Source organism: Dendropsophus ebraccatus, chromosome 10, assembly GCF_027789765.1.
Source record: "Dendropsophus ebraccatus isolate aDenEbr1 chromosome 10, aDenEbr1.pat, whole genome shotgun sequence".
NCBI classification, from domain to species: Eukaryota; Metazoa; Chordata; class Amphibia; order Anura; family Hylidae; genus Dendropsophus; species Dendropsophus ebraccatus.
This window is the reverse complement of record NC_091463.1, coordinates 16908951-16930491: the sequence shown is the minus strand read 5'-3', so window position 1 is coordinate 16930491 and position 21541 is coordinate 16908951. Positions and strand designations below refer to the sequence as shown.

General features: G+C 43.7%; 1 protein-coding gene across 1 annotated transcript in view; it reads right to left on the bottom strand.

Annotated features, from left to right (window-relative positions):
- Window positions 1-21541, bottom strand: part of COL27A1 (collagen type XXVII alpha 1 chain) — a 225796-nt gene that overhangs the window by 81747 nt on the left and 122508 nt on the right. Inside the window, exons 20-28 of the mRNA XM_069943643.1 lie at window positions 20383-20436; window positions 20037-20090; window positions 18542-18586; window positions 15787-15840; window positions 12184-12228; window positions 10247-10300; window positions 10101-10154; window positions 8151-8204; window positions 7509-7562 (exon numbers count right to left, since the gene is read on the bottom strand). Of these exons, the coding sequence (XP_069799744.1) occupies window positions 7509-7562; window positions 8151-8204; window positions 10101-10154; window positions 10247-10300; window positions 12184-12228; window positions 15787-15840; window positions 18542-18586; window positions 20037-20090; window positions 20383-20436 (468 nt within the window). The remainder of the gene's footprint in view (window positions 1-7508; window positions 7563-8150; window positions 8205-10100; window positions 10155-10246; window positions 10301-12183; window positions 12229-15786; window positions 15841-18541; window positions 18587-20036; window positions 20091-20382; window positions 20437-21541) is intronic.

The window sequence follows — 21541 nt, the reverse complement described above, 5'->3', positions numbered from 1 at the left end:
CCCCTCAGCCTTATGTTCACCCCAAGCCTAATTCATGCCTTCTTAGCTTCATATTTAAAACCACTAAGCCCAAATAACACCATCCTCAGCTTCATATTTTCACCTCTTAGATTCAAATTCCAACCCCTTAGGGTTCATTCACATGTCTGGAGAATTCTGTCTGTACACTAATGGTGTTCCGTGGACCGGACCTCAGAGCTCCTGACATCATAATTTATCATGATGCTGGGAGCTCTGAGGTCCAGTCCACAGAACACCGTCTATGTATGGACAGAATTCTGCGGACGTGTGAATGACCCCTAGGCCTCCTATTTATACCCCCTCAGCCTCACTGTCACACACCCTCAGCCTCATATGTACATCCTCTTCAGTTTCATACTTACACCCCCTTAGCCTCATACTTACACCCCCTCAGCCTCATACTCACACCCCCTTAGCCTCATACTCACACCCCCTTAGCCTCATACTCACACCCCCTTAGCCTCATACTCACACCCCCTAATGTCAAGTGTTTGATGCAGATTGTTGTTATAATACGAGTTAAAAGGCCACCTTAAAACACTGCCAATTGTTCTTCTTGTACTGTTTTGTAAATGAAGTACTGTTCTTTGTACTTATACGGTGCAGCCAGGGTGATGACAGCCAGCCCTCCGATGACAATACGAGATCGGTAACGCTGCCGCTGATGACACTTCTTGTCATTCTATGAGAACTTCAGAAAAAGCTGAAATGTTCAGGAGAAGAATACCGCAGATCAAGTTTCAACATTTCCTTCTTATCTTCCACTCTGGTTTCGAAACACAAAATATATACAGTCCAGTATTATCTTCTGAGCGGCCATCTTTGACTTTAAAGCCTTTTGAAGTGGCTCACAAGTGTTACGGGAGTAAAAACTGTAAAAGCTGTGTGAAGGTGCGATGTACCCATTTCAAATAAGGCCGCTGCCCCCTTTCTTTCATCATGGCCGATAGCTAATGCTACGGTTCAGTTCATACTGCAGTCATACGCTCGGTTATGAATAGAAACCTCAATATAACATAGTCATCATTCTGCCCTTGGTTTATTATGCCGCTTTGCACAACAGTTTGATGCATTAAAGATCACTTTATGGCGCAGCAACCTGAGATTAATCCGACTATCAATCTAGTGGTTCCTCATAAAAGATGCGGTCCAGAACATTTTCTGCTCTTAGCCTCCACCATTCGGGGATCAGATCTTGCCTTTGCCTGGATTGAGTTACTTTACGATGAGAATGCACCTTGTGAAATGCTGATGTCCTGAGAACCTGTCATCCGGATTTAACCTCATTGAACAATGTCCAGGGGATTAATCTTTGTCAGCAGTAAATCTGTCATACCTTATAGCCGGAGCCAGCTACCGTACCATTTCCAAGCCAATTTTCTGGTATGCTTTAATCTTTTTTTTTTTTCCTTTATAAAACGGAGGCTGATGGATAATATCTGCAGCGGGGCGCTCCACCTGGATCCTAGATGACTGGCTTTATATCACGAGACAGACGGGTAGATTATATTGGGCTGATGGCTGGAACAGTATATTATTATAAATCACAATCTAAACTAAAAACCTTCAGGAACCAGAATTAAGATATGAGGACGAGGAGAAGCTCCCTGGTGATTCTGCACAAATGAAGCAACTATTTTACGATATGGGCACACCTGCCAACTACGAACTTACTGATGGAACCCAGACTGGGCAAAGTAGTCCCCATTGAGGGCAGTAGTAGTACAGGGAGGACGCATTACTAATCTTTCCCAACCACGTCTTTCAAAATGCGGCTAATGCCATGGTTGGGGTTAAAAAAGATGCGTGGCCTAGACTGAGGTGTCAAAAAGGCGTGGCCTAATCTGTTACGGAATCCGGGGCATTTTGAAAGAAACTACTAGAAAGGATTCCTTTTCATCAACATAATGGTACCAGTGGTTTGGGGGGGAGGGTTAGATTCCCTTGAAGGTGGCTGACCTTGCCAATTATGACATGTCATATTTATGTCAGACAGTGGCGTAGCAACCGCGGTCGCAGGGGTCGCCGCCGCGACTGGGCCGCTACCAAGGGGGGGCCCGCGAGGTCCCCCCTTACCACTGCACTGCCCGCCTCCCACTCCCTCTTGTGACCGCAAGCAATGTTTTGCTTGCGATCACAAGAGGCAGGGGCCCCCGGCTGTCTTGCGGCCCCCAGGGAGCTCTGTGTGCGGCGGGGAGGGGGGGGGGGAAGTACTTCCAGCGCAGGGAGCATCGCGTTAAGAAAAAAACAGGTCCAGCGAAGCTCCGCCCCCTCCGCGCTAAGCCCCGCCTCCCGCTGGGGGAAGCCCGCCAGCGCGTGTGACCTGGGGGCTACAGAAATCATGCAGGTGAGTATAGATTTTTTTGTTTTTAAGGGGATGATGGGGGTGTAGTGGTATGATGATGGAACAAGAGGATGATGGGGCTGTAGTGGTATGATGATGATGGAACAAGAGGAGGATAGGGGTGTAGTGGTATGATGATGATGGAACAAGAGGATGATGGGAATGTAGTGGTATGATGATGATGGAACAAGAGGAGGATGAGGGGTGTAGTGGTATGATGATGATGGAACAAGAGGATGATGAGGGGTGTAGTGGTATGATGATGGAACAAGAGGATGATGAGGGGTGTAGTGGTATGATGATGATGGAACAAGAGGATGATGGGAATGTAGTGGTATGATGATGATGGAACAAGAGGAGGATGAGGGGTGTAGTGGTATGATGATGGAACAAGAGGATGATGGGGGTGTAGTGGTATGATGATGATGATGATGGAACAAGAGGATGATGGGGGGTGTAGTGGTATGATGGAACAAGAAGATGATGAGGGGTGTAGTGGTATGATGATGATGATGATGATGGAACAAGAGGATGATGGGGGGTGTAGTGGTATGATGGAACAAGAAGATGATGAGGATGTAGTGGTATGATGATGATGATGATGGTGGAACAAGAGGATGATGGGGGGTGTAGTGGCATGATGATGGAACAAGAGGATGATGAGGGGTGTAGTGGTATGATGATGAAGGAACAAGAGGATGATGAGGATGTAGTGGTATGATGATGATGATGATGGAACAAGAAGATGATGGGGGGTGTAGTGGTATGATGATGAAGGAACAAGAGGATTATGAAGGAACAAGAGGATGATGAGGGGTGTAGTGGTATGATGATGGAACAAGAAGATGATGAGGATGTAGTGGTATGATGATGATGATGGAACAAGAGGATGATGGGGGGTGTAGTGGTATGATGATGAAACAAGAGGATGATGAGGGGTGTAGTGGTATGATGATGAAGGAACAAGAGGATGATGAGGATGTAGTGGTATGATGATGATGGAACAAGAGGATGATGAGGATGTAGTGGTATGATGATGGAACAAGAGGATGATGAGGATGTAGTGGTATGATGATGATGATGGAACAAGAGGATGATGAGGGGTGAAGTGGTATGATGATGAAAGGGCAGGAGGATGAAGGGGTAGTAGTATTATGGTGGAGGTGGTTGTAGTATGATGATGGAGGGGCAGGAGGATGAAAGGGGTAGTAGTATGATGATGGAGGGGCAGGAGGAGGGGACAACATGGGGGGCATCTGTAAGGGGGATAAAATGGGGGGCATCTATATGGTTGATAACATGGGGGCAATCTATATGGGGGATAACATGGGGGGCATCTATAATAGGGACAACACAGGGGGCCATCTATAAGGTGGACTACACAGGGGGTGTATACAATAGGGGGATATGTACTATAAGGGAGTCACATAGAGTCAGGCTACCCACTAAATGAGGGTGTAAAGGGGCCAATACAGATGTGCAGTTTGTAGAGAGATGAGGATGGTGTCAGTGTGAGGAGCCTAATATGTCTGTCTGGCAGATTCTGTGGATTTGTGGCTCCAAAAAGTTCTCATAATGGCCCTGGGCAGATGGAGAAGATGAAAAGGGAAGAACTCCGATCAGAGAAGACGTCCCCTGTGAGTCACCTGATATATTTGCACTGTAATGTATATGGTGTATAGAGCCTGTGTAGAGCTGGGGCCTACTCTATATGACTGGATGAGGTGATATTGGTCTATGTACAGAGGATTTTATTCAGTAGCAGCGGTTGTGTTTGTCAGTATGTGGTAAGGGGGGGGGGGCAAGTTGACCTCTTGCACCAGGGCCCAAGAGACATTAGCTACGCCCCTGATGTCAGAGGTTTGTATAGGTGGGGTCCAGGTGCTAAAACCACCACTGTTCACTAGAATAAAGGAGTTAAAGCATGAGGCTGCATGTGTTGTGCCCATACATCCCCCCCATGAGCAGTATATGGCTATAACAATAGTCTATAAGACAGAGTTGTTGGAAGTCCCATATAACTGCTCATTATAGTATATATAGGCAAAGAGCGTTCAGCCAATCACTCCTCCTATCCGCAGGGGTCAAAGCAGCCAGACCCCTGTGTCACTATGACATGTCACAAATAATAGGCACTCTATAAAGAGATCTGGTTACAGTAATAAAGTGTAGTTAATAGGACACGACATATCAAACCTATAGGCCCTGGCAAGCAGTCTGCACTGTAAAACAGTCTCTCTTTATGTGGTTGCACACTCAAGAATTTTTGAGCAAAACCTTAAACCAAAATGACCCTTTGCTTGTTTTACATGGGATTGTAACTGGCTGAATGCTGCTCCGGAGCTTGTGAAGTCTCCATAAAAACTCTGAATCACTGCGTCTCCTGCGGTCTTTCTGGGCTGCAGTCAAATGGACGATTAAAGGGATATTCACGCTGGGAAATGGTTTACATGGGTGAAGGCCTCGGCCTTATCAGCTCCCAGGGCGACTACCATCCACATTACATGCAGAAGACATAGAGGGAAAACTCTGTGTTGTTACTCGGAATATTGGTGGGATTTATTATACTCAATGAAAAAACTGGATTACTATTAACTGGCGTATGGAAGGCCGTGCCTCCAACGCTTCATACATTTGGGGGGATCTCCAAAACAGTGGGTCCTGGCACACTCTCCTGCATTACAGGTAATAACAGCAGGGCATACCTCCGACATACATAAGTAGCCTTAGGATACAATAAGCCAAGCATCCCTGTATAGGGCTTAAAGTGTCACTGTCGTTATAACTTTCAAAATCGAAACCAAAAGTAGATGTGATATAAAGCAAGTTTAATTTTTTTTAGTTATCATGGAGAACACAGCACTTCCTGTTTTCTGACTCTTTTTTTTCCCAAAAAACAGGAAACAGTCAGAAAACAGGAAGTCCTGTGTTTCTCAGGCCATCTGAGCGCTCACAGAGAGAAGGCAGTCTTGTAACTGATGGACACATTGAGCCGTGACTCTCTGTACTGGCTGGAACTCCTGTTCTTAGTCTGTTTTTTTTTCAACCAACGCAAATCAGAAAATCTGCCCTCAGGAGACTGGACCTGGATTTCTGGTAAGTATAACTGTTATATAGAAGCCTTCAGAAGACTGGACCTGGATTTCTGGTAAGTATAGCTGTTATATAGCAGCCTTCAGGAGACTGGACCTGGATTTCTGGTAAGTATAGCTGTTATATAGCAGCCTTCAGGAGACAGGACCCGGATTTCTGGTAAGTTCAGCTTTGTTTTACAGCATGATAACAACAACAAAAAAATAATGAATGTAAATTGGAAACCTGCTTTATATCACATCTACTGTTGATTTAGATTTTGAAAGTTTTAACGACAGGTACAGTACACTTTAAGGAACTGTACATACAGCTCTGGTTCACATACGATTACTGTACAAATAAGCAAAGGATGAAATGGATGGACATCTGGTCGTCAATGCAAGATCCTAAAGAGTAAGGCCTTATTCACACATCAGGAATCCTGCCGGTAAAAGCAAACCTGCAACTACGGACAGGGTTGCGAATGTGTATCCATAACTGACCGCAACTGCACGGACCCACTGATGGATCTGTTTCACAAATACCGGCCGTGTAATGTCTTGCCAGTATTTTCTGTGGTGCGGATCACAGCCCTTGTACGGATCCATGGCAACTACAGTGAAAAACGGTCCATTGAAATCAATGGGTACTATATTACGGATACGGATACGGATCTGTAACTGCAGACAGTATAATACTGATGCGTAAATGGGGAATAAAAACTCAATGCAACCCAACTACAAACACAAGGAGGGAATAGGTCTATTGTTCTATCATTTCCCATCTTGGAGAATCTCCTTGTAAGCAGTAGTCAGGCAGGCTTCATACTACATTAGCATTGTCTAGCGTGGGTACACCCCTGACTTGTTCATGATGTGTAACCATGATAAGTGGCACTTAAAGGCATCAATCACACACAGGGTTACAAGTATACAAAGCAGTATATATGTTTTTATATCCAGCTCAATGGAATTTTGAGGAAATCTGCTATTTTATCCAGCAAACTTTGGTTTCCGGTACGTAGTGGGGGTCTATGGATCTGTTTACTGTATATGCCAAGACCTATCCTGGAGATTATGTTAAATGTGAACCAGCCTTACTATCTCATCCTCAGACACGGGCCCTGTCCAAAGGATCTAGGTATGAAGTCAATCCCCATCTTTCCCTCCAAGGACACCGTGTTTTACAAGTATGTGTAATAGAAAATGAGAGGCTATGTTTGGATATTCCCAGACATGGCGACAAACAGGGCAATTAGAGGGATTCGTAGAAACCCACACCCTGTTTAATATGGTACGCTTTTTATTAGTATCACATGAAAACATGAGCTGGCGGTATCCCCGTCCACCCCAACATGTAATCCCATCAGCTATCTATGTGCCAGACCATCTAAATACAAGCTGTCCTTTCTCACAGATTTGGGTTTATTTCGCCGTGTTTTTTTCCAATCACAAGTTTCATCCAGAGAAGCTAAAGTGTGCAAAGATGACTCACGTAGTCATGGAAAGTGGGGGTGGTGGTGGTGGTAAAGACCTGTCATGTATGTGGTCAGCACTGTTTTTACACTCTTTACCGAGGAACAAAATTCCCAGGGCCCAGAAATGAGGTTTCTGGATGAAAACGCGAAAAGTATTCTACCAGCTAAGCACTATATTATCAGTCAATTACCGATCCGATGACGAAAGGAGGGAAAATCCCAGGAAATAAAGTGAAGTTTTATGCTTTAGAAGACATTAGACGTCTGCTTGGTCCACCCACTCCTTTATCTAAAAGGATCGTCAACCCATTTTAATAGGCCTTCTATTAACGCCAATATAATAGACGTATATGTAAAGGTCCAGGACAGGATCCTAAATGATGGCTTATAACAATGACCAAAATCCTACATGTGACCCCAGCCTAAGAGTACGCTCAACACACTGCACAAGTGTTGGGATTAGCTCCATGACTTCCTATCCCTTCAACAGTAACCCATCCATACAGTATATACCATACAGTGTTATCAAGGCACCTCATAGTAACCTGATGCCAAGTGTATGTAAAATAATACTAAATTTTGACTTCTACTTACCCTTCGACCTTTCGGACCTCGTATACCTGCAGAGCCACGTGATCCGGGCACACCCTGTTATAACACATGAGATCAACATATAAAACAAATCAAATTGTCCATGTTAGTGCCAGAGATATATATTCATACATATTCAACTAGCTGTGGATTTGTTGGTGATGGTGACCTACTATATATGCTGCAAAAAATCCATAGCATATATAGTACCCTAACAGTATGTCCCCACCTACTATACATACTGCAGAAAATCCATAGCATATATAGTACCCTAAGGGTGCGTTCACACCTACAGGATCCACAGCAGATCTGCAGCAGATTTCATGGTGCAGATTTGATGCTGTGTTCAGTTATTTAAATGAAATCTGCTGTGGATCCGCAACAGAAAATAAGCTGCGGATCCGGTAAGTGTGAACGTACCCTAAGGGTATGTCTCCACCTGTAGATATGTGCAGCGATTCTGCACAATCTGTATGTGTGACTGTACCCTCGGTGTGTATTCACATGCAGCAGCTTTGATGCAGGAATTTTTTGTGACTGTTTCATTCACCTGACTGGAGCTTGCAAAAATCCATGATGCCAAAAAAAACCCATTCAGATATATGGACCAATTTTCATTTGCATAAACTGCATAAAAACACTTACCGGTGGTCCTGGGGGACCCGGGGGGCCTAGTGGTCCGGGATTACCAGTGTGACCCTGGAATAGTAAAGAACAATGGGATAGGACAAGTCTACCATGTGGTGTGATTCCACAGAATAGATAAATGATAAACTATTGTGGATAAAGGTTTTCCATAAAGCTAAATTGACACAGCTATTTTTTCATCTTTTGAAGCAAAGGCTCTCAGTCCAATAAGCATGGGCATACTAACACTTAGGTCATGTTACAGCATCTTATTCTTATGTGAGGCACTATCTACATACCTGTGATACGCTACTTACATGTGATGTACTGTCTACATACATGTGCTACACAACATACATGTGATGTATTATCTACATGTGATACACTATCTATATACATGTGATACACTACACACATGTGATGTATTATCTACATACATGTGATACACAATCTATATGTACTGTCTACATATATGTGCTTCACTACATACATGTGATGTATTATCTACATGTGAGGCACTATCTACATACATGTGATACACTATCTATATACATGTGATACACTACATACATGTGATGTATTATCTACATGTGAGGCACTATCTATATAAATGTGCAACACTACATACATGTGATACACTACATACATGTGATACACAATCTATATGTACTGTCTACATATATGTGCTACACTACATACATGTGATGTATTATCTACATACATATTATAGACTACATACATGTGATGTTGTCATCACATAGTAACCTACAGGCACAATGTGATGACACAATCTATATGTACTGTCTACATATATGTGCTACACTACATACATGTGATGTATTATCTACATGTGAGGCACTACACATCTACATACATGTGATACACTATCTATATACATGTGATACACTACATACATGTGATGTTGTCATCACATAGTAACCCGCAGGCTTTATGACCATGATGACTGTCATGATGGGATGATATAGGGGGGTCTGGATCTGTGTTCTGGTCTCTGCTATCACATAGTGTACATGGTACAGCAGTCACCTGCTTGGGGTACTATACAGACTGTACCATAGCTATAGGTTATACCTGCTCAGACTTATCATGAATTCTGCAGCTTTGCACCATCTGTATACTATGTGTATTTCCCCGACCAGTGCACTGTTATATATGGACACCCAATGTGTACACTTTCATCCTGACTTTTAATTATTATACTGCGCTGAATACGACTTTACGAGGCAGAGTATGCGGCCGCTCTTTCCACTTCTCTACGAGCACAGAGACCGCCTAAAGGCTTTCTCCGACAACAAGGCTTCTGATGGATATTTGTAGAATAGGAACATTCACTGTATCTGTTCGGCCTCTTCTAAAATACACCCTGTGGCTCATCCAAGTGGGGCTTTAAATAGTGCATTTCAGTGAAAGCCTTGTGGACGCAGGAAATACCTGGTCCGAATACACATAAACAGACAGGGCGGGGGTAAGAAGCCAGGGCAATTATGGTAAACAGAAGCTCCTGTAATCCTCCAGCGGTGCAGACGTCAGGCCATGCAGGTATCCAACCGCACTAGAAAAATACACTCCCCTAAAGAAAATAGAGAAAGCCAAACACGCGAGGCAAGAGCTATCCAAACACACAGACGGGCGCTCTCTGAGAGCCAAGCCCATCGAGCACATGGCTACCAGGAAAGAATGACAGCAGTGAACGGCGGCGACCCACACGTGTGAATATACCGGCATACACTTGTGGTTACTATATGTAAACCTGCAGGCAATTACGCTGATGTACACTCTGCTATACATCGCCAGCTATGAACCTTCATGAACTCTGCATGGGACTAAGGCTGACATAACCTACACAACTACAACCTGCTATATATCCTACTCTAGTGTGTGAATACGGGAGAGGCTATCCCCATTCTATATAATCTAATAAAAGCTTCAGGAATAGATTGATCTTACCAGTGTTCCCTTCTCTCCCGGAGGTCCTGGAGCCCCAATACTGCCACGATCTCCCTATAGATGGAATATAATTCATCCAAATGTTACTATGATATATAACAGAGCACGAGATCTTTGTATAAGACACTGTCAAGTCCTGTCTTCACCTTTTCACCTGGAATTCCTGTCTCCCCTACAGGACCGATAAATCCCGGAAGACCCTGCATTAAAGATACATCAATACATTGAAATAAGTGACATCGTCCATTCATCCCACCCCCAACGGTGCAGGTTTCACCAAATAATCCATATCATCATCTATATACATCTATTAGGGTATGGGAAAGCATAGTCATTGGTAGGAAGGTGATGAAAAGTCTCCACTAACAATGAACTATATTATGCAATACATAATATGGTCAGTAGATACATCCTTTACTGATGCATGGGTTTGTACTGGTGCCAATTGGCAACCTGTATTACACAAGTTCTTAGGTTGCCATTGGAAACAGACAACAAGCTTGTAGTCAGACTGCCAAGGGCTGAGCTCCTGTAATGCAGTTCTCTTACATCAGACTACTGTACAGTGCCTGGTGTAAGGATGATATTACTCAGTAGGCTACATGTAGGCAATGAACCAAGGGGATGTCAGCTGTGAAGCTGTGAAAGCAGCACTGGACTATAGGCTATATATGATCCTTCAGGACAGGCTTAGGACCCTATTAAATGGAGCGATAATCAAGCTGATTCCGCAGTTTATTGTTCTGTTTATTACAATGATCAGCTGATGACAACGATCATTGGCTGATCATGTCTTTAGGTCCTGATCTTAAATCACCAGCTGCCGACTGTACATTACTACGTGTAATAGCCGACAGCTGATGTATGTATAAAGAAAAGAATAAAGCAGATACATACCTGCCAATGCTTCCCTGTGCATCTGTCCACTCCCCGGCCTCTTGCTGGCTTTTGTCCACAGTGGCCGCTGGAACTTCAGAGGCGGTCTTGGAAGTGACAGGCTGCTCAGCCAATCACTGGCCAAGACAGCCAGAGTCAGTGATAGGCTGAAAGGCCTGTCACTTCAGAGCCTGGCACTAAAGTTCCACCGGCCACTACAGGGAGTGGACAGAAGTGAGGAAGATGCCGGGAAGCGGACAGAAGCACCGGGATGTATGGACAGGTATGTATGTGCTTTATTATGTAACATTTTTAAAGCAAGGGCTGCACAGACATCGCTCTATGGTCTATGGAGTCATATACACAAATGCATAAACCATGGAATTTACAGTCATGTGTCAGCCCATAGACTTTAAAGGTTTCTACACCATTCATAATTGTAGCTCCATGTATAAGTGCCTTACGTCTGCACTTGCTTGGGGTAAATTTTAATTTCTGACTTTCAGAAAGTCCCAATTGTGCCAATTGTATTACCAGGCGTACCCCTTTAAATAATCTGGCAGTATTATTCACACAATTTGTTGTTTTTTTTATCAGAGCGGCAGGAGACACCAGTCCAACCACAGGGATGTGATACAGCAATCTCCTTACACACTAATTTGACAAGTCCTTTTCTGGCTCCGACCACAATTTTTAAAAATATGAACAAAAGTAAATTGCCCCTCCTGCCCGCCCATCGAGAGGTAAGTGAGGGCAGTCATCATGGCAGTAATGGATCAGGTGCTAAAAACGAAGAGGAAAAAAAAATTCCTGGGAAAATCTATGGCCATAAAGTATTTTTCCATAAAGTTGACTTAGCATTAAGATATTTTGAAAGTAAAGAATGTAATATTGTTATTGGCGCCCTGGTTAATGGTTTCTGTCTTGCTGAGTTCTTACAGGGACGTGTAAATATTGGATGGGATTTGGAAGCACGGATTAATGATTCCAGGTTATATAACAGCATGAGAAAGGGCTTGTATTGTGGAGATATGCTGGCCGGAGACGGCGTCTCACAAGCCAGATATGGAAGGCGTCTATACGGGACGCGTCTCCATCACAATAACATAGCTGGTGGCCGCTCATCGGTAATGGAGACAGTGACAGCCCAGCTTCATGGAGGGATTTACTTATAACTATTCCCAGGCAGAAAATCTATTTACAACACCTGTTCACCGATCTTCCCGGCTCTTCCTGTGTTTCCTGGCTCACCCTAAAGTCGGAGGAGAAGACAGGAAGACATAGTCACTCATAAAGCTCGGCTCTCACATTTTTATTCGCATCTCTCAGCACGTTGAATGGAGCCTATTATACAAACAACATGGAAGTCCAGGTGGTGCTGGCAGAAAGTTCACGCTCAGACCGCAGGCTCTTATTGGGGACGGAATTTATAGCATAAGGAGATTCCCAACATATGTCAGCGGAATTGAGGATGCACAGGATGCAACAGGATACAGGAACAGACACAGTAACATGTTAGCGGACTATATGATGGGTGACAGGATACAGGAACATATATAGTAACATGCTAGTGGACTATATGGAGGGCGACAGGATACAGGATTATACATAGTAACATGCTAGTGGACTATATGGAGGGTGACAGGATACAGGATTATACATAGTAACATGTTAGGCTAAGTTCACACTGCATTTTCAGCATCCGTTTAACGGATCCGTTTTTTGCAAAAAACGGATGCATTTGTGTGCATCCGTTTTTCCATTGACTTCCATTATAAAAAAAACGGATTAAAACGGATGCATTTTTTTTACGCACAATAAAGTACTGTTGACACTACTTTTTTGACCGTTAAAAAAACGGATCCGTTAAACGTATTGCAAAAACGCAGTGTGAACCCACCCTTAGCGGACTATATGGAGGGTGACAGGATACAGGATTATACATAGTAACATGCTAGCGGACTATATGGAGGGCGACAGGATACAGGATTATACATAGTAACATGCTAGCGGACTATATGGAGGGCGACAGGATACAGGATTATACATAGTAAAATGATAGCGGACTATATGGAGGGTGACAGGATACAGGATTATATATAGTAACATGTTAGCGGACTATATGGAGGGTGATAGGATACAGGATTATACACAGTAACATGTTAGCGGACTATATGGAGGGTGACAGGATACAGGAACAAATATAGTAACATGTTAGTGAACTACATGGAGGGTGACACGATAGGGCCCTGCTTTATGGAGGGTGACAGGATACAGGATGATACATAGTAACGTTAGCGGACTATATGAAGGCGGAAAAAATACAGAATTATACAAAGTAAATTGTTAGCGGACTATATGGAGGGCGACAGCATACAGAAACATACATAGTAACATGCTAGTGGACTATATGGAGGGCGACAGCATACAGAAACATACATAGTAACATGCTAGTGGACTATATGGAGGGCGACAGGATACAGAAACATACATAGTAACATGTTAGCGGACTATATGGAGGGCGACAGGATACAGAAACATACATAGTAACATGTTAGCGGACTATATGGAGGGCGACAGGATACAGAAACATACATAGTAACATGTTAGCGGGCTATATGGAGGGCGACACGATACAGGATTATACATAGTAACATGTTAGCGGACTATATGGAGGGCGACGGGATACAGGATTATACATAGTAACATGTTAGCGGTCTATATGGAGGGTGACAGCATACAGCATTATACATAGTAACATGTTAGCGGACTATATGGAGGGCGACGGGATACAGGATTATACATAGTAACATGTTAGCTGGCTATATGGAGGGCGACAGAATACAGAAACATACATAGTAACATGTTAGCGGACTATATGGAGGGCGACAGGATACAGAAACATACATAGTAACATGTTAGAGGACTATATGGAGGGCGACGGGATACAGAAACATACATAGTAACATGTTAGCGGACTATATGGAGGGCGACGGGATACAGGATTATACATAGTAACATGTTAGCTGGCTATATGGAGGGCGACAGAATACAGAAACATACATAGTAACATGTTAGCGGACTATATGGAGGGCGACGGGATACAGAAACATACATAGTAACATGTTACCGGACTATATGGAGGGCGACGGGATACAGGATTATACATAGTAACATGTTAGCTGGCTATATGGAGGGCGACAGAATACAGAAACATACATAGTAACATGTTAGCGGACTATATGGAGAGCGACGGGATACAGAAACATACATAGTAACATGTTAGCGGACTATATGGAGGGCGACGGGATACAGGATTATACATAGTAACATGTTAGCTGGCTATATGGAGGGCGACAGAATACAGAAACATACCTAGTAACATGTTAGCGGACTATATGGAGGGCGACGGGATACAGAAACATACATAGTAACATGTTAGCGGACTATATGGAGGGTGACAGCATACCGCATTATACATAGGGTGAAACGAAATGAAAGTTAGAAAAAAATATATAACTACTATAGCGTTTGGTCTCATGGCCTACCCCCTGCCTGCCTCCTCCCCTCTTTCCTTGTCCTCCTGTTCTCTACTTTAGTCTCTCTTTTTCTCCCCCTCCCCCCAACCTTTTTTTTTTCCTTTCTTTCTTTCTCTTATAACCTGCATGACTTGTTTTATGCTTTCTGTATTGCATTGTAGGGCACCGCCGGGATGGTGGTGTGACATTTAGAACTGCTGATATTGCACTGTTCTTTTTCTGTTCTTTATACTTTATATTTAAAAAGTGACGCCTTGCGACTTGCAGGTCACTATTTACCACTGCTTTACGGTTAATGTATTCACTGTTTTGCGCTTGGTTGTCAATGAAATCAGATTATACATAAAAAAATATATAAAATCTGGAAAAATCTGTGTATGTTTGTATGATTGTACAGCATCAAAGGGGTTATAAGTCATTAGAAGAACATGTCTGCTTCCTTCCAGATATAACCCCTCTCTTTTCCATACGTCTTATACTACAGTTCAGCCCTAACCTCAGGGCTGGGCTGTAATACCCAATACAACCTATGAGCAAAAGTGGCGCTATTCCTGGAAGCAAGAGATGTTTATCGGAGGAAAAACCATGAACGAGATGCAGTAGTCATCATGACCTCTTAAAATGGAAAATTTACACAGTAATTCATATAAAAACTAAAGAAAAAAATATAAAAAATAAGCGTAATGTTAGAAAAACAGCAAATTCGCATAAGGCCCGAATTCATGGACAGACATAGATGGGCCTATGTGATGGAGAAGGACCTAATCCGCCCTTGGCTGCCGCTGTGTTATATCAGACTGGTATAATTTGTTGGTGTGAGCTGGAAGTGATGGTAAGGATTTACTTGTCGCACGTATGGAAAAAGGATGTGTAAAAATCTGAGTCAGTTTGTGGCATTTCTCTTCACCCTTGAGTAACGCCAGGAACGTGCGCCAGGTCTGAAGAGTTGCAAACCTCCCAGACTTACAATGAGCGCCAAAGAAAAGAAACTCTTTGTTACACACAAGGGCCAGCAGAAAACTCTCAAAACATACAGACTTTTTTTTTTCTTCTTCTACCGTTTCCGTACAATGACGCATGTGCACTAGTAGTAAAGACTCTTGTTTCCGATTCATTCAGTGTCCAAAGGTGTAAAGTGAGAATGGAGAATCTGAGAAGTGCTTAGTGATTTTAGCTCTGATAAAAGGATGCAGGGTTTATTGCGTTCTGCTCAGATACACACAGAAGGAACAGCGCCAATCTGCACAGTAGCAGGCCTTATCTGCATTTACCTTCAGTCCTTGTGCTCCTGGTATACCTGGGAATCCCTTTCTGCCCGGATACCCCTAGAAACAAACAGAGCTTTGAGGCTTCCAATTGACATTATTACATGTCAGCTTCTATTTTTATACACACCACCTTTTAGCCATAAAAAGTTGGGCAAACACAGTAAAAAAAAAAACACAATCAAACAGAAAACAGTGGTCCTGTCCATGTGTTTTATTCTGTACAATAAGTAAACATTCACAGGGCAGGGAGGAAAAGAACACTTACTCCCTGCACTGTAGGCGTTTACTCAATGTGCTTAATACAAGACGTAATTATAAACAATTGTTTGTGTCATTAGTTTATACTGTCTTTGTCTACAGGGTCAAAAGTCTCAGGACACCCTTTTTATTTCAGAAACTAAAGGTAAAGGGATACAGGCTACATCTCTTAGGCCAGTGATTTTCAACCAGTGTGCCGTGGCACACTAGTGTGCCGCGACACATGGTCGGGTGTGCCGCGGGGACTATGGTGCCCCTGTGAAACAGGAGAAAACAATGGGGGAGAGAAACCTGTGGATGGGGGAGAAACAGGGGAGAGAAGCACAGGGGGGAGAGAAACATGGGGATGGGGGAGAGAAACAGCGGAGAGAAGCAGGGGGGAGAGAAGTTTGGTGGAGAGAAGCATGGGGGAGAGAAGTTTGGTGGAGAGAAGCACAGGGGAGAGAAGCAGGGGGGAGAAGTATGGTGGAGAGAAGCAGGGGGGAGAGAAGTATGGTGGACAGAAGCACAGGAAAGAAGTAGGGGGGAGAAGTATGGTAGAGAGAAGCACAGGAGAGAAGCACAGGGGGGAGAAGTATGGTGGAGAGAAGCACAGGGGGGAGAAGAAAACAGGCCCAGGTTTCACACTAAGTGAGTATAAATACATTTAGAATCTATATTTTTAACTATATGTATAATATGTACTGTTTTAGTGTCATTTTGTGCCATTTTGGTTGGTGGTGGGCCCCGGGATTTTTTAAGTATAAAAAGTGTGCCGCGGCTCAAAAAAGGTTGAAAATCACTGTCTTAGGCTATGTCCGGAACATTGCTGCCATCTTGACAGTTGCCATATTGGATATAGGACAAGATTTCCAATGGGAACGTGGTCATGTAGCATATCCAAGAAGATCAGATTTGACCATCAAAGCTTTAAAGATGGAGGCCATGTTCTGGAGCCTAGACTTTTGACTCATCCTGTATAATTGTCACTTAAAGAACAAGCAAAGCCCATTTTTAACAAATGCAGAAACACTGATAATTTCAAATGAGTCTCTCTTGCAGCTGTATGTAAGGGTGTTATTACACGGGCCGATGAAGGCGCGATAATAACTGTAGACGAGCGCCGATCTGCTAGATCGGCGCTCGTTTGCAGGGCCTCTTACATGGCCCGATTATCATTTAACATGGGCTCCAGGGACATTATTACCGATGTCCTTGCAGCACTTGCTTTTACTTTATACATTACCTGTCCAGGCTGCAGGCTCCTCTTGCGGTCTTCCCAGGTCCCGCGCCCTCCAGCTACAGAGCAGCCTGTCTCAGCTGACAGGCCGCTCAGCCAATCACTCTGAAGCTGGAGTGCGCAGGACCCGGGGAGAAGAAGACCGCAAGAGGAGCCCTGCAGCCTGGATAGGTAATGTATATCGTCAGTCACCAGCCGCGCACTGCTATTACAGCGATGCACGGTCGGCGCCCGACAATTATAGGGTCAAACCTATATCAACGATCAGCCGTTGTCATCGGCTGATCGTTGTATTTATTACACGGAGCGATAATTGTCCGAATCGGCCGATTATCGTTCCGTGTAATAGTACCCTAAGAGAAAGGATCAATCATTTCATGTCATGCCATACCCTGTTAAAGACATCCCCCTGATGAAGCATGGTGAAACACGTTGGGCTGCAGAGTCTCCCGGATGGTATCAGGGTTTACTTGTGGTGGATTTTACAAGTGCTTATTACTATTGCTACATGATAATGGATATGGTGTACCCTTGGAATAATGTTGTTGATGTGCACAGTACTGAACACTATGACCGATCACTTAGGGATGAACCAGGTGACGCTTTCTTAGTGTGGTTGTACTCCTGTACTCCTCCTATTATATATGATTCTATTGGTATATTACATTATATTATACAGCTGTACACTGCAATACAGATCGTGGTGGTCTGGGTGCTGAGACCCCCAATGATTGCTAAAACAAAGGGGCAGATAGTTGATGAGCTGGTTTTCAGCCATCAAGCAGAGAACAGTACTACCCCTCTCTAATGGGGTCTCTGCAACCTGACCCCCCTGATGCAACTTTATGAAATGTGAAAAGTTTTGCAGATGTGTTACTCAATTTATTTATTGAAGAGTCCAAATTATTACACTGAATTAGTTATCAAAGATGAACTGTTAAGCAGCCAAGATAGAAGCGTGCCGGAGACCAAGCAGACTACTGGTGACAGCGTGTGAATGGCGGGGGGTGGACAGGTCCTCAGAATGACGGCCATATACCTAGCCCCCTCCAGAGCCAGATGACAGCGACGCTCCAGACATAAAGGGGCTTCTATTTCTGCCCTATAAATAATTACCCTGTGATTTCATCCTGGCCGGTGTCATGTCTTGTAGGTGGCGCGGCTGTTTTATATTAGGTTAGAAAAACACTCGGCAGGAAAATGCTTCATTTCCTGCCGATGTCTACAAATACTAAACACGCTAATTGAGCAGAAATATAACAAAATCTCTAAAATTTCTACCTCCGGACCGGGAGATCCTGGTGGTCCGATCGGTCCTTCATCTCCCTGAAAAGGAAACAAAATGACAGGTTACCAGAAATTATAACACCTACCGGTACAGGTTATAAGTGACAGCGTGTTATTATAACACATAGGCCAAGAAGGATTTATTCTTGGGAGAGGACAAGTCAGATTTAGGAATGTCCCAGAAATAAAATATAAAAAAAAGATGCCTCCTCCATAAGAGGCGGCTTCCATCTACATATACATTTATATGAAACAGCAATGATATCACACTGGCATTAAGGGATCTTCTGATACTTCTCATGACAATAGTAGCACAGTGTGATCCGCTATTCCAGGGGTAGGGGACCTTGGCTCTCCAGCTGTTGCAAAACTACAACTCCCATCATGCCTGGGCAGCCAAAGCTTTAGCTTTGGCTGCCCAGGCATGATGGGAGTTGTAGTTTTGCAACAGCTGAAGAGCCAAGGTTCCCTACCCCTGCGCTCTTCTTTCTCTACTACAACAAAGTCGTGAGCCCTGATCCACCATCCGAGACCCCACTGTAGCAGATGTTGTTTGAATGACTCTCAAAACCCCAAAAATTCAAATCCGACAAGGATTATTTCTGCAGAGATATTTTTGAGATTTCCTAAGCGATTTGTGGCCGCCAGCCATTATTGACATTCTCCGACTCCATGTGCTCGGCACGTTGCCCAAACCAAACTTGTGAACAATAGTTCAATAACTTCATGGGAATAAATGTTTGGGAATAAGGCGAGTATTACTGTATTGGCACAATTTAAAAACATGAGTATATTCACGAGAACGTAGATGACTGTCAAGAAACAAAGGCGCTGGTCTTAAAGGTGACTTTTACTTTTGTCAGTGATGTCCTTATTAGAGATGAGACGTCCTAATCCGAGCAAGCGGCATTGATAACCGGTGGCTGAAGAAGTCCCTAAGGCTATGGCTGTATCCGTGTTTTCCAGGACTCCCTAGGCCTTCATCCAACTTCTTCAGCCACCGGTTTTCAAATTCAACTCGCAGGGGTTCATAGGGGCTCGTACGGTCGAGGTTCGCTCATCTCTAGTCCTTATGGTATTTTCGTAGAACACTTGATGCCTCTTTTATATAATCATTTACCCCACAAAGGACAAGGCTGGGTGACAGGCTGCCGTCTGATTTGTTAGGCCTGAAGATCAGCAGACATTGCTCAATGAACAGTATTATGAGACATGGTGGTATTTTGGGTCTTTACGATTCTGTCAATGTAAGGCCTGTCAATGTGAACATGGTGAAGATGAATATAAGAGGTCATCTATTTTATCCAGCCATTGGCCACACATCCTCTATCTGGCATGTCAGAATGAAACGATCAGCTGATCGTTGGCTTTATTACACATAACGACTGATAACCAGCCCACAGTTCTCACCTAGATACCATATACATAGAGCATCTGTAGCATCATGACCATTCTCTGTGGCTGGACATCTCTATTAGAAACTACTCACCTCCAGCCCCGGCTGTCCTCTGGGCCCCGGGAAACCTCTGGCTCCTGGCTTTCCCTGTAAAGCAACAAAAAGAATGAGGGTCTCATAAAAATAAGGACAAATCCCTTAGGATGCTTTCAGGCGAGGAAGAGAGAGAGAGCGGGGATGGAGAGCCAGTGCAATTCTGCCATGGGACAGCATCCAACATCAATTTCATGGAAGAGAGAGTTTTGGAGGAGCCTCAATACAAACAGTGGAGAAGTGGGCTCTGCCAATACAATCTCCAGGAATCTCACTTTCTGTTTTTTTTCTTAGCTGGTCGATAGCAGCTCGGGACACGGTGTATGCCATGATGAAGACGTCTCACCTTTAATCCTTCCGGTCCGTTTTGTCCTGGAGGCCCAATGTCCCCTGGAAAGCCCTGCAAGACATAGAAAAGACCAAACCACCTGTATCTTGGGTGCAAAGGAAAAGAGAAAACCCTGTTTATGTAATGGAGCATTCCAAATATAACACAAGACTAAAAGAGCTTGTGTCTGCCCTAACATGGAGTGTCTGGCATGGAATACTGAATGATAGCTGTAATACACCATTAAATACATAGTCTTCTCTACCCGGCACAAAAGAGACCTGTGTCTGCATGTACAACTGGCACAGTATATATATATAAAATTTTTATGATGAGTGTATTCTGAACATCATCAGCTTTTATACTAGTCATACTAAAAACTAGTCTCAGCAATACTGAGCGCAGACCTGTAGTCATGGACGCTATGGAGGAGGACAGTAATCCACTGGGGCACACACGGTCCTGAGGGCGCTCAATATAAGTGGATTCAGCTCTCAACTAATTTTGGGGGTCAGAGGTCTGAAGGAGTTTAGGGGTTCAAATAATTTTAGGGTCTGGTGTCTGATTTTACTGTATGGGTCTGGGGTCTGGATTGTACAATCTGTTCTTAGGGTCTATGAGTTTAAGGCTCTGAGCTCGGGTCTAAATAAGGGTCTGAATTCATTTTACAAGTCTGGTCTGGCGTCTGAACATTAGGTCTAGGGTCTGAATGATCTAGGTCTAGTCTGGGGTCTAGATTGTGCTGTTTAGTCTGTGGTCTGAATTTAGGAACCCCACCTGCAGCCTAAGCTATTATTACAGAATAATGGAGAGATTCTTGTGTATGCCTCGTGTTTACTGGTTTTAGCAGACATGGGTTTTCCGGCATATTGATTCTTATTTCTGCTCTGAAATGATTTTTTAATGCTGTCCATATTACCCATGAGGCTTCTGGCTTGTTTCATTATTGCAGTTAACCTACTGAGCCAGGTAAACAGCTAAGATTTAGCGTGTTTGTGTCCGTTCACACTATATGGAGTTGTGAGGCATTCTTCTTCAAAGAAATATTCCCATGAGAAGAATTATGAATTGAGATCATCCTAATATTGAGGTTTTGTTAAGATTTGGAGTCTTCAGGCTGTGTTCACATGTTGGATTCTTGACAGTTTTACTGTGTTTTAGCTTACGAAAATTGTGG